Source organism: Gopherus flavomarginatus, chromosome 3 (genome assembly GCF_025201925.1).
Source record: "Gopherus flavomarginatus isolate rGopFla2 chromosome 3, rGopFla2.mat.asm, whole genome shotgun sequence".
NCBI lineage: Eukaryota > Metazoa > Chordata > Testudines > Testudinidae > Gopherus > Gopherus flavomarginatus.
Window position 1 is genome coordinate 87,237,248 of NC_066619.1, and position 14,926 is coordinate 87,252,173.

Consider the following 14,926-nt stretch of genomic DNA (forward strand, 5'->3'; position numbering starts at 1 on the left):
CTCAGGGTTTAGCAGAGCGCCATATTTGGGGTCGGGAAGGAATTTTCCTCTGGGGCAGATTGGCAGAGGCCCTGGAGGTTTTTCGCCTTCCTCTGCAGCGTGGGGCGTGGGTCACTTGCTGGTGGATTCTCTGCAGCTTGAGGTCTTCAAAGCACAATTTGAAGACTTCAATAACTCAGACATAGGTTAGGGGTTTGTAATAGAAGTGAATGGGTAGGGTTCTGTGGCCTGCTTTGTGCAGGGGGTCAGACTAGATGATTACATTGGTCCATTCTGACCCTAGAATCTATGAGTCTATGAGTCTATTGTGTCCATTTTTGGGCCCCCCATGACAGAAAGGATGTGGACAAATTGGAGAGAGTCCTGCAGAAGGCAACAAAAATGATTAGGGGGCTTAAGAGGAGAGGCTGAGGGAATTGGCTTATTTAGTCTGCAGAAGAAAAAAGTGAGGGGGGATTTGATAGCAGGCTTCAACTACGTGAAGGGAGGTTCCAAAGAGGATGAAGCTAGGTTGTTCTCAGTGGTGGCAGATGACAGAACAAGGATCAATGGTCTCAAGTTGCAGCGGGGGAGATCTAGGTTGGATATTAAAAAGCACTGGAATGGGTTCTCTAGGGAGGTGGTGGAATCTCCATCCTTAGACATTTTTAAGGCCTGGCTTGACAAAACCCTAGCTGGGATGATTTAAATTGGGTTTGGCCCCCCTTTGAGCAGGAAGTTGGATTAGATGACCTCCTGAGATATCTTCCAACCCTAATCGTCTATGATTCTATAAGGATTCTTCTCCCTCCACAGTCTGGCCCTCATACAGGAGAGCGTCCTTGGTCCTGCTGCATTTTCAAACTGTGTGCTTGCAACAGAGAGGGCAGGATTTGGGCCAAATAGGCTGAACTCACCAATAGTTATGGCTGGTTTATCCTACCATAAACCTTTGCACGAAGGCCCCCATGGGGGGAAGAAAAACATCAGGGAGAAGATGTGATCACACAGGATGGTCGTAACCACCTTCCCACCAGATTAGGGGAGTCATATTGGGAGAGCCCCAAAATAAGATGGTATTTGGTGGAATAGGGGCATGCTTTAGAGAAGCTGGGAACATGGTGACTCTACACCTCATTTTAGTAGCCTCTGGTGCACTCTACAGTGTAAATCTAGCCTCTGTCATGGGAACTCTGAGGAAGTGGTAATGATAGAAGCTCTACCTGCCCTTCTTTGAGGTGAATGATCATTGTAGCACAAAATCCCTGACTGATGCAAGAATGGCCCTAATAACTGATAGCATTTCTCATGGATGCAGGCTTGTATCTATTACTCTGTTTACCATTCACAGCCCCTTTAGCCTGTTTTGCAAATAGATTTTTGGGGATATATATTAAAATGTACAAATCAAAATCCTTCTGAAAATTTGATCTAAGCTAAAGATTTTATACTCCTATAACAAACCTTTGGACAGTTTATAGAACACTGCAATCCCAAGTTCTTATCTTGTGCTAAATATCCACCCAAAGTATTTATTTTAACCTTCAGAATAAGCTATAGCATGCAGGAAAGGCTGTCACAATCTTAATCAAGTGACATACATCTTATTGAAGCTTCTTCGTTTATGGGTTATTACTTAATGTCAAAGTAGTATCCATAATGCATTTTTTGAGGCATTCTTTTCTCATGGAGACTAGGTTATTAGTTCCTACATTTACTTTACAAGCAAAGGTGAAATGCACTTTTGCCTCTACTCTTAAAGTTCCTACCACAAATGCTTGAGAAACGTAATATATTCTCTCCAAAACCAGTACTTCAAAATGCTTTAGCAACTGAAAGTTCTTTTTAGATACTATGTATAAAGGAAGAGGAAAAGCAGGATGTACAACAAATACATACTCACCACATACTTAAAAATCACTATAAAGAATGGAGCACAGTGAGAACCCAGCAAAGACTCTGTCCCGGTGCACATGTGCAATATATTCATATTGTCTGGCTTTCATCAGAGACTCACATTTCCTATGTATCACCACAAGGGGTGTCCAGAACACATGTGAATGTGTAGCTTCTGTAAGCAAGCTGTACAGGGTAGTCTTGCAGTTTAGCCTTGAGTGATTCTGTGAAATTGGAGGAGAGATTCTTGCTGCTGCTCTTAAGGGATTGCTGCTGTTAGGGGAGAAAAAAAACAGATTTGGAGGTGCGTATGCATGTGTGAGCAGTTGCAGAGTGCATTTCACTGAGGAGTCTGACTACTGAGAAGCACTGAAAGAAGAAAGACAGAGAGAAGAGGAAGCAAGAATAGGACTGAAGTGCAGAGCAGCTGTTTCCTAATACTCTAGTTCTTTTGGGTGCCTCAATAAATGTGAACATGGATTCTGTCACTGAAATCTTCTTCAAGATGCTGTTTCTGTTACCTGTTCATAACTGGAACACAATAGTGGCAGGAAATAAATGTAAGTATTGCAAATGATTTAAAACTCAAACCAGACTGTTTTGAAAACTTCTGGGCTATTTTATTTGTCTTTGGAATAAATCTTGTTCTTGAAATAAATGCTTAATGCTTCTGAAAACATGACAGCAAATAGCTTGGCTGAAAATGTTTCCTTGGCTGAGAAATGTCATTTTTTTAACTTCTAAAATCTGTCCTATACATTTTTATACGAATCTATATACAGATTTCTATTGAGAAGTTCAAGTTCCAGTATAATCTGAAATTAATACCTTACCAAGGAATTGCAAGTTCCATCCCCATTTTAATTTTTGTTTCCTGTTGAGAAGTGCTGCATTTTACAAGGCATTGTGTTTTACATTGAAATTACTGGAAGATTTCTACTGTATGCTGCATCAGCTTGGCTTTTAGTAATTTATAATTTGGAAGGCTGGTATCTGCATCTCCTGAAACAAGCAGGCACTCAAATAAATCTGATGCACAGTAGCGTACGGTTCATAAGCAAAGCAAATGTAACAAAGAAAAAATGTTGAGGACAAGATGTGCGCTGATTGCTTAGAGAATAGTGTTCATGTATGACTAAGGAAGAGGGCACCATCAGTAGCAGCAGAAAGTTTTTTTTTTCTTTTTTTTAAATGAGTAAGCCATAGTTAGCCAATAGGGTGATATTGCACGTTGTGTAAGAGAAGCTGTCCTCTAGAAGGCACATCTGATGTATATGTGACTTAACACTGGGATCTTTGGTTTCAATGTTGAATCAAGTCTGACCATTTTCACCCTAAACAAATGCATCAGACACTAACTTCTAAGCATTTTACCTGTACAGTAATTGTTTGGAGTTCCTTTGGTTGTACTTTGGCCTCCATGGACCATAATCATTTTTATTTTGGATACATCTGCTTGCCAGAAGCTGGGAATGAGCGACAGGGGATAGATCTTTTGCTGATTACCTGTTCTGTTCACTCTCTCTGGGGCACCTGGCACTGGCTACTGTCGGAAGGCAGGATACTGGGCTAGATGGACCTTTGGTCTGACCCAACAGGGCCATTCTTATATTCTTATCTGCAGAATACTTGCCTAAATGTCAGATGCTTAAAATGAGCAACCTGTTTCATTTTGGTTTTTAATCCAGTTAAGGGGCTGGCTGTGCAGCATATGAGTGGGGTAGGCTGAAATAGTGACTCTATTTTAAGAATGTGAATGTTAGTGCTACTGGGAATGTTCAGGAATAACTTTACAGCACTGTAGCAGGGAACAGCTCCGTGCAAACATTTAAGCCATGACAAAGAAGTTAGAAGTGCTATGTAGTATGTGTACTGAAGAGTTTTCCTGTGGACATCTTGTAAACTAAACATGCTCCCATGAGCCTGATGATCACACTGCAGCACCAAAATGATCTTGTGCTGTCATTCAGTAATATCTCATTTGATACTCAAGTGTATAGAGTAGCCCTAAACATGAATAGTAAGCTCCTTTGGTAAAACACTCTACTACAATCCAGCCTCAGCGTTAATTCTCTTCATCATTCTGCATTGTATACTTTATGAATACAACCATTTTCACAAGACGACGATAATTGAATCACACATTAATAGCCTATGGCAGTATGCACAAGACTAGATCTGATCAGAAAGGCATATTAAAACTATTGCAAAATAGAACTTCCAAAATGCAACAAAACAGTAAAGCACTAGAGGTCACTCTTACAATTTAAGAAACGAGGCTGGGGGGGGGGGGGTGAGGGGGAATCAAATTTTTCCCAGTATAGAATTATGAAGGGTAAAATAAATCAGGCGTGAACCACATTTATTGCCTTTTCTCTAATACTTCTCAGAGAGAAGTCAAGCTAAGTTTATGTTGGTAAATGAATGGCTATGTTAATGCACTTTTATTTTTTCCTATTGAAAGTGATTTCCCTATATTGGTAGGTTAATAGTCAAAACACCCCTTTGAAGTAAGGAAATAAGTTTACTCCCCATTTTACAGATGGTGAAACTGATGCTTGGAGAAGATAAATAACTAGCTTAAATCCATAGAGAAAACCAGTGTCAGAGCCGGGAATAAAATTTGAAATTCTTTGTTTCCACTAGGTTGTACCTCTCCCTCATTTCACACAAGAACACAAAACATAATCCTGAAAAGTCACTTATATCACATGAATAATCATTTTTAAAAGGGCATTTTACACCTGATGTGGCAGACTATATATTTAACAAAAAAGTATCCCATAAGTGCAAGTTGTTTGTTTTTCAAATGTCCCAGGCAGGGCTGGCTCCAGGCCACAGTGCACCAAGCGCGTGCTTGGGGCGGCACGCCGCGGGGGTCGCTCTGCCGGTTGCCAGGAGGGTGGCAGATGGCTCCGGTGGAGCTCCAGCAGGTGTGCCTGTGGAGGGTCCGCTGGTCCCGTGGCTCCAATGGAGCATCCGCAGGCACGCCTGCGGGAGGTCCACCGAAGCCCCGGGACCAGCGAGCTGCAAAGCGGCCCCTGCGGCGTGCCGCCGTGCTTGGGGCGGCGAAATTGCTAGAGCCCGGTCCTGGTCCCAGGAGTGTTGTATCCCGTCCCCCAATTACTGCAAAGCTATGCAGCAGTAATTCTACCCTCCCTTTAACATACCGGTACTTCACTTACTGAAATCCCTTTCAGAACTTGACTCTCCTGTCTGAATTAATGAATTCAAATAACTTAGAATAAACAGCTATCACAAAATCAGATTCTTAGTTTGAATTTTCTTTGTTTTTATATGATAAACAGTTATTCTTAGAGAAAATGGGATGACATTTTCATTCTTCTATTAAATCTACTGTTCTTTTTTTTTCCCCCTCTCTTTCTGGTGTTACTTTAATGCCATATACTGAAGCTCATACTTCAGTTTTTACTTCATCCTTATTCAGCTTCTATTGAAATGAATAGAAAAACACCTGAGTAAGGAGATCTGGAGTTCACCACAAAATGTACATTCACAAATCTGAATTGCTTGTTCTAGTAGCAACTTTTTCTGAGTTCCATTATGGTCTAGATTGTGAATTCCCCTTTTTGACACAAACTGAATTGTTCTGAAGTTTTTCTTCTATCCATATTGTTCTGAAATATTCCTTCACTGAGTAAGGATGTTTTAAAGTACACCATATTGGAAACTGAAAAAACCTATCATTTTAAAATTGAACATGGGATTTTTCTGGGTATATGTCTTTTTCTGAAGCATGACACACTAAACAGCTTAGCACAGTAAGATAATGGTTGTCATTGGGAATTCATACATTTTAAGTTCTGTACCAAAGTTGCTTCAGGTAAAGGTTTAGAAAGTAGTTAGCTTTTCCCAAAGAATTAAAACTCCTAAAGCATTTGAAAGGGAATTGACCTATACAGCCATAAATCAGAAACCATGAAAAGTCATACAGGAATTTTAAAGTAACGATCAAGGCAAGTACTCCTGTAAAGTTTTGTTCGTGGGCTGAGCAAACATTTTGATTTTATTTGAAGCCGGCTTCACAGCCGTAAATTAGTCAGTTGGTAAATTAGCTCCTGGATGCTTGCCTGAAACTTGGTCATGAAACTCTGATAGGTACAGTACTTCCATTGAAACTCTCTGAAAATGAAGTGTTGCATGAAACATAATTAAATCTCTCACACATTTCAGCTCAACTGTGACCAAAACAATTAAGGATGACTTGGGGAGTGAATGGAAATACTGCTAACAAATTAAAGAATTCTCACATAAAATCTCTTTTCTGTATATAGGTGAAGACAGAAAGGATGTACTTCTGCTTCCAAAGTCTTCCATATTTACAAAAGTTTTTTATTTTCAGTCTAGGTATACCCCTGAACTCAAAAATGCATTGTCATATGATAACGACCATACTTTATGTAAGTCAGTCAACTGGTCTTCGTTTTGGAACTCCTTGTTACCGCTGCAGTACAGAACCTTTCTTTTACTATTAGAGTAGTACCTTAATGATACTGAGTCTTTCATAGTTGAATATTCAGTGGATTTGAAAAGCAGAAGAAAAAAAATCTAAAAATACAATGAAATTAACTGTCTAAGTAGAATACAGTAGATTTTATATAATGTATACTATCAATTGGTGTCACACATTAGGGACTATTGTATATGTTCCTTTTAAAGTAGTTTTTCTCTTTGCCTGTCAGGATTCCTGAGTTCACTGCTAACTTGTGCAAATATTAATATTAATAATATCACAGCTTCCAAACTCTCAAGTATTATACTTTTTTTCTGTTTCAGTTTATGAATTTATCCATTTATGAATTTTCTTTCCCATCCAGATGGGTGGATGGGGAGAGAAAGATTCATAAATTAACTGCATATCTTAAAGTAATCATAACTATGGATCCAGTAAGAGCGCCCCCATAAGTTAGGTATTAGGAGGGAGAGTTTTTATGTAAGTAGTGCACTTGGGGCATAACCTAAATAAGCTAATGGTAAATTTTGGACAGGGAGGGTTTATAGTATACGGGGTGTGCGTGCACATATGCACACGCACACAAATAGAACTCTTGAGGTCTAATATATTGTATGCAGAGTAGTTGTAGCTGTGTCGGTCCCAGGATATTAGATACACGAGGTGGATAAGGTAATTATCTTTTACTTCTGTTTGGTGAGAGAAACAAGCTTTCAAGTCACAGAGTTCTGTGTAGCTTGAAAGCTTGTCTCTCTCATCAAGAGAAGTTGCCTCAATAAAAGATATTACCTTAATCACCTTGTGTCTCTAATATGTTTTAGTAAGACACACAGTGGCCTTATCCCAATCATATTGACACCATACATTTATGGCAATAAGAACAGGATTGGGCTCCAAACCCTGTTTGTTTTTCAGAGTGAATTCTCTTCATGGTTCATTAGAAACTACTACTCTGCTTACAATGAGCAGAGAGTAGTGTGAACTGGCAGATAAAAAATGATACCATTCATGTTCCAGTTAATGAGTATTTTCAATGCAATAATTTGGAAAGTGATTGAAGCCTGGAAACTTTTGACATTTTAAATAGTTTTAAATTAGTAACTAGAAAATTATTGTTTAAATGCCATACCTATTTAATAGACCAGTGCTGAAAACTACCTCTAAGTTTTTAAATCACAAAGGAAAGAAAAACAGTGTAGTAGGAAATCTATCCAGCTGGGTAACGGGTCTAATTACTTTTTTATTAAGTATATCTTATTCTTGAACAATATCAAGTAATAAGATATTGCTTGTTCCTAACTGGTAAAGTGCCTGTTTGTTTCTATAAGAGTCTTTGTGCAATTAGTATATTTACATGTGTGATCTTGAGGGAAAATTAGATTAGAAACAGCATGTTGGAATATTTGAATTTATTCCCATTACTAAATACCATTATCTATGCAGCTAACCAGTAAATTATATCTTGAACTTTTAGACGTTTGAATTAGTCCACAGTAAAATACCAACGAGAAAAGATTTAAAGAGAGAAGATTTTTAAAATATAATTTTATAGGGGAAAAACTATTTCAGCACAAGTCCTTTATCCATGAGGATATTATTCAATAATGTTAAAAAAAGAAAATCACCTGTTGTATGAAACTGTTGAAATGTACTCAACTTTGCTCCATTGGCTGTGGCTGAATTTAACTGGTTTACCTGTTCAATGTTATTGCAAAAATGCAGTTTTTAGGAGAAATCTGTGAAATCTCACAACACACTGTGGCTTATGCAATAAGAGATTTATGGTGTTATTCAGATGCTGAGTAACTGAACAAAACACCAAACTAGCAGATTGCATGGAACTTTTTAATATGTGAACAAGTCTGTAGGACAATGCTTTGGGCAACAAGAAGACCTCAAGATGATATTTCACATTGATAAACATAATGGCCTAGATAGATTGCATTCCATGTTGGGAGCCTAACACATCTGAGTTAACTCACCTGCAATATAATGTGTATGTGTCAGTCTCCTGTGGTTTGATTAAATGTGATTATCATCTGTTATCTGTAATTACTGTAGGAGACAAAAAACTCAACAACTCCACATGTTCTTTTCACAGTAGCATATATTGAAGTAAAACTAATTATATTTATTATAAGGTAATATTAATATAAAAAGATTTTTGTTACACTGCCAGAAATTTTCCTTTAAAACTAATTAAATAGAAGTATTAAAATCACAGGTTGTAATCTTTCCAGTTTCTCACTGTGCATCACTAATTATCTAGTATGCCTTATTTTTAAGGTATGTGGTGGCCTCTATTGATTTCTGTGTAGACACAGTGTCACAATATAAATTCATGGCATAGAAAGGCCAGTTATTGAAGCCATGTCATATTGATCAGCTTGTTAACAAGTGTGGGTGCATAGTAGCTGAAGGACACCAAAAATAGTCTTCTATCCTACTTGTTCCCCTGTGCTGTATTTGGACACAGATGCACACCCTGACCGCTTCTAAGTGCAAGGACTACTCAGGCTACTGCAGATGCTGGCCCTAGACGCCCCAGAGGGAACAAAGCAGGGAGTGGGTAATGGCATAGTTGTCAGAGCCACTGAGTGGGAACAGTGGAACACTGGGTGAAATCCTGGCTCCATTGAAATCAATGGCAAACTCATTGATTTCAGTGGGACCACAATATCTGATGCACAGTTCCTTCTGGAACTCATACTAGGGTGCTGCCTTTCTGCCCACTCCCTATTATAGGCTGTGATTTAAAGGCACGATTTAACCCAAAGCCTGCTAGAATTTAATGTTGTCTTTGTGCTGATGGTTTTCTTTATAGCTGAAAGCAAGTTGTGTAAAAAGGGGTGTGAATAGTCAGTAATATACTACAGCCTTCACATTCCCTTCTATGTCACAGTGATAAAGCAGAAAAGCTTCTCAGTGCCATTATGGATCTTTATACAGTCTGGAAAGACCTGATATTCTGTAAGCCAGTAAACTGTATGTCTCACTATAACTCCTTTCACTGATCAATGAAGGGATTCCTAGCTACTGTACAGAGGAAATCAAAATGTCCAGTTGGCAAACATTTTGTAATCATGCCAAGAGGTACTGATTGTTTTCTTTAAAGAAACATTCACACATTTCTGTAACTAAGAAATGTTGTTGTTAAAAAGTGAAAAGCTGTGCACCGGATCCCGAAGTCCTTACTCGGGCACAATTCTCATGGAGATCAACAGGATTTTTGCCTAAGTAAATATTGAATAAGAGCCTTCAAACATACTAGCAAGCAATGATATGCAAGACCCTTTGGATGTAACTGAGTTATTCATCACCTGTCTATATGAAAGTGTGATGGGTAAATGCTTTTTCTTCCTGCCTTGTTCAGAGGATTCAGATACAGAGCTAGGTAGCTGATATGAATTACCCACTTACCTAAACTGACTAAAGAGAAACTGGAGGAGGGGAGGAAACTGTTGGAAGAATTTTAGCTTGTTCCCTTGCTTATGAAATCACTCTCTTGAGATGTGTGGAAACAAAAAAACTGCCAGTGGCTCTCTGAGAGGTAGAATTTTTAATAGCCCCTAAGTGGTGCTGAGCCCAAGACTCAGACTCAGAGCCCCGTTTTCAAAAGTGTCTTAGACACTAAGGAGCCCAGTCCCACTGACTTTTAATGACACTCGGGGGGGCAGCCCAAGACTGTGGAATGACACCTCACAGGATCTAAGAACCGTCACAACCTCACCATCTTGCACTCCAAGTGTAAAGAGCATTTCTTTGACCTTGCCTTCTCTAATATAAACACATAGCTCTGTGTGTGTGTGTGTTTGTATACACACTATATTTATTCCTTAAGGTTTTTCACTTTATCAAATATGGGATTTCAAACTCAGATCTTTATTGTACAGTGGTCTTCACTAAAGAGAACAGAAGGAACTTGAAAGTGAAGTCATATATGTTGGAAGGACAGGATTCTACATAATATAAGCACAATGGGCTGAGCTAAAGACAACTCAATTACATTAAAAATGTTTTATTGGAGTGAGAAGGTAAACATGTGCAAATGAGTCAGACACCTCATGTATCTGTTCAAACTAGCTACAGTCTGCCCAGAAGAGGGCTTCATGCCATAGGTTTTTATTCCATGTGCCCATTTGTTAGTGCTGTTCATTCCTGATCTGGTGACAAGCTGCTATGTAAAGTGATGCCATCTCTGCTGTCCCTCTCCTTTCTCCCAGAGTTAGGTACAGTTCATATTTTAAGTAAAGTCTTATATTATATCTAATAACTGGAGAAAATATTTCTTGCACTCTTTCATCCTTTAGAAATTGTAGTAGAAAGTGTGTCTGTTTTAGTCTCCTGTGTATTACTCTCTGCAGAGTCACTACTGTCTGGGATTGAACTGTGCTTTTTTCTCTCCCAGTTTCCAATTCTACCTTATGTTACAGATTCTGTTTGAGAGTCTGCTTTAGGTTTTTTTTACATTTCTTGGAAGTGAGGTATTCTACCACTGTGATAATACTCTGCAGAGATCTACAATAGTATACCTAAACACAGATTGGAAAACCTTCATTTAGAATTTCCTGATTTAATATTCATCTGTAGTGGAATGTATGTGTTTGTGTGTAATATATTTGGTGAGAGAATGAAATTATTTCAGTGGATGCATTTCTAAGATATTCCCCCAGGTGCTGAAAATGTATGTCAAGTTGCATCTACTATACTAAGCTTCAATGTTCATCAGTGCCTGTTTGAGCATTATGGATAGAAAAGAATGATTAAAAGATCTATCAGTGATATATTATGAGTATATTGTTAGAATGGCAGATCATAATGACTCAGTATATTTAGGGAATGCTGAATATCTGTGTTATTTATATGAAAGACTGGAATGATTCCTTTAGAGCTATTCGTATCATAGTGTCACAGATATTCCAGGAAACAATTAACCAATAGATTATTTTTTAAAAATGAGAGATTTATGACTTTTTCACATCTGTGCTTTTTGTATGTCCTTAACAGACATGTTATGGTCTCTTGTGTCTGCACTTAGAAAACTATAATGCATTATTTATCAGCATGATAGAAATAAATGTTGAGATCCCAAATCTGAAGTTGGGTAAAGATGCTTTGCGCCATGTCCCTGGCACAAAGCAAACTTGATAGCTAGCAGATCTGGCCCCTAGAGGATTCGTAGTGGCTTCTACATCACTGCCCCTTCAAGCTACTAGCATCAGGGAGTGGGTGACCCTCTGCCTTGGTGATGCAAGCTGCTAGAACAATACTTGAGGCCATGAGCAGCCCTGAATGGAAATGGGAGAAGACAAAGGCAAGCCTACAGATCCATTCACCCTCTTCTACAGCCAGCAGATCAGATCCTGTGTAAAGGGAAGCACATGTTGCACCTTTTCAAAGCACAGTCCTATAAGATGGTGAACACTTCTTGTATTGAGATTCTTCAACAAACACGGGAGATGGTTAAAGATTCTCAAGCTCTTAGAGCAGGTGCTCAGCCTTTTTCCCAACTTCAGCCTTAAAAAAAAACAAGTTTTATTCTCTTAAGCAAGCTGCTAGTGAAAGTACATGGAAACCAGTATCTGAATCTCCATCTTCTTCATCCTGAAATTTGTATTTCTTCCGGTCTGACAATTTGTGAGTTTCTCCTGATTCTGATTCAAATAAAAAATCAAATCAGACTCCATTGCATATACTGGAGAAGGAGAACATAGGTAAGGAGGTGGAAATGTGCTTTTTCTTGAGATGTGAACAAAACTCAATTTCCAAAAACTTAACCTTAGACTCAGAAGAAAATCAGTCAGGAAATCACAATGCCCTTTAAAACAATGGGCCTGATTCATCTCTCTGTCACCAATTTTAGACTGTGTAATCTTATTGATGTCATTTGAGATGTTCCTGATTTATATCAGTATGAGAGAAGAATCTCTAGCAGATTGACGTTGATATGGGTGGTGTTGATCATGGTGATAAGGAATATAATGCAGGCACTAGTGGTTTGAATGCTGGGGGGATGAAGAAGATGATAAAATAGTGTTTTTCTGTGTCCATGTATGATTCAAAGATGATGGTGGGATACACCGAAAAAGCTGTTCTTCCTGATTCTACTTCCCCAGCATATTATTCATCACCAGAATGCCCACTGTTTCACTCCTCAGTGTTTAATAATAATATTTGTTGCTGTTCTGAATTTAATTAACTGCTGAGCTGCGAACTGTACAGTTTTTGCACAGTGCCCAGATTATGCCCTGTCATATTGCAAAATATTTGAGATATCCTCTTATATTCAGTTTTCTTCTCATCTATCTTTGACCATTATACTAGGAACCATCTGTCACAGATCTGATTGAGCTCCTCCTGGTCAGACACCTGTCAGACTGCTGTGGGGATCCAACTGCTGCATCCAGTGCTTAATTTGTAATGAAAGAGGTGCTGAGGCTCATCCAATTTTTTTACTTTCATAAGTGATGCGGCAAGCCAAGAGGTGCCGGGGCTATGAACTGCCAAGGCTAGAGGAGCTAGGGCTCAGTCGTAGCAAGCCCTGGCACAAATTAAGCACTGGCTGAATCCCAAATGTCCTTAGCTTGTTGGGGCTTCTCAGAGTATAGGCATTGTCCGTGGCTTATGAGGCAGGTAGCTTTGCACTCTGGATGTACACCTTGTGTCTGAATCCCTGTTGTCAGTTGGGAACCTCCAGTCAATTTCTTAGGTTTTGGAACTACTGCCAACTCTATCAAGACCCCCCCCCCCAACAGCTCTTGTGTGTTTATGACAATCCCACAAAGATGTTAACCTTCTGTTTTACAGTTTATCTCATTACATGGTACCATCATTCATCAGTTGTCAACCACTGAGGTGAAAACCCCTTGTAAAAAGTGCCCTTCTCATCACTGAGTACATATATTCTTTACTGTTATGTGGCGTATCTTAAAAAGAGAAGTGACATACAAAAGTTACTGTTTTGGAGCCTCCTTTAAGGATAGACACCCGCCTACTGAAATGCTGATATGCGTAAGGAGGCCTTTTTGAATCCACTTCAATCACTTTAAGAAAGTTCCTGAGAATTTTGCTTTCCTTTCAGTAACTCATTCAGGAGGAATTCCATGTCCTACGTGATTGAGCATATAATTAATCAGAAAGTAGCAGTCACTTAATGTGCCATGTAAGAGATAGTTACCATGTGGTCTTTCTCTGCCCAATTGACCATGCAGGAATACTTCTAGCAGATTTTGGAAGCATTCATTATAGCCCTCAGTAGCTCAATATTGAAAATATAGCATTAAGTAAAGTGTTCCCACTTATTCAAATATTAGAGAGGGGGGGAAATCTAAATGAGGGGAAACCCAGACATTAGTCAGGCCTCCCTTATGGATGATAATTATTTCAGTTCTAATTTCCCCTCCCCTACACAAGGTTGGTAATTTCTTAATGTTAATATATTAACTTTTAAGAATATTTTAGCTCTTAATATAAAATGTTCTCTTCAGAGCTTTGGATGCAAATATGAAATGTGTGTAGCAGCATTAGGCTTGATCAAACTTAGATCAATGTGTTTGCTTAGAAATAACATTTAAATATACAGATAATTCATTTCAAATAATGTATTAACATTTTTGTCTCAGTAGAGTGTTTTTGGTATTGGTTTTGCTGCTTAGAAATGTGTGTGGGGGGGTTAATCAAGTGCAGAATGTCTTAGGAAGCTAAGGAAAAAATGTACATGATTAATCAAAAGCAAGTTTTGAAGAACCACTGCTCTGAGTTACTTAGGCAGTATATTTTATAACCCCTCCCCCTACTCCTCTGATATAAATCACAAGCCCAAATGCCAGACTGTGTGATTTTCCTGTAGCAACAATGTTTTCCTGGCATGTTCTCCAATGGTTAGAATTGTCTGTGGCTCTGACATGTGGTTTGGATGCTGATGAACTGCCTTGGCTATTGTGCTCTGTGTGGTGGTTTTAATTCTAAGAAATCTGGATTTTTCCACCCATTGTACTGAATACTTGTAGAAAGAGCCTGCCATAGTAGTTATTCACTTGGGATTTCTATGATTATTTGAATGTATTAAAGTAGGAGTGCTGACAAATTTTAAGAAGTGACCAAAGGTTAACTTAAAATATATTAAGAGCCAATATTTAAAAGTGACTTCAACCTGATGGCCTATTTTGCAGGCACCATCTTTTATACAGGTAAATAGACTAAAATGCAAAGGGTGTTTGTGCATGTAAATGTCATTTGCAGCTGCAGTGTTGCCAAATCTAATGATTTTATCATGAGTCTTATGATAATTTGGTGTTTTCCTTAAAGTCCTGGTTTTCAAACAATTGCTTGAGAATCTCAGGTTTCATTTTAAAAAAGTAAGCTTCTAGCCCATATGGTTGTGGAGGAAAGCCAGAAAGCATGAAATCAATACACCCTAAAGGCTCAGTAACAAGGGAGCAAATAAGAAGAACTCAATTCATTGGATTAAAAAAAATCTGATTTTAAAACTGGCCTCATGATGTTTTGAATACCCAGGGGTTGGCAGGACTGCACATGCAAACTATAGTGAACCGCAGATGGTTTTGCATGCTAAAT

The 14,926-nt window shown here is 38.6% G+C and overlaps 1 protein-coding gene across 1 annotated transcript in view; it reads left to right on the forward strand.

Annotated features, from left to right (window-relative positions):
- The first annotated feature begins 2,082 nt into the window (after window positions 1–2,082).
- Window positions 2,083–14,926, forward strand: part of CNTNAP4 (contactin associated protein family member 4) — a 290,556-nt gene continuing 277,712 nt past the window's right edge. The window contains exon 1 of the mRNA XM_050946065.1: window positions 2,083–2,435. Within this exon, the coding sequence (XP_050802022.1) occupies window positions 2,351–2,435 (85 nt within the window). The 5' untranslated portion in view covers window positions 2,083–2,350. The remainder of the gene's footprint in view (window positions 2,436–14,926) is intronic.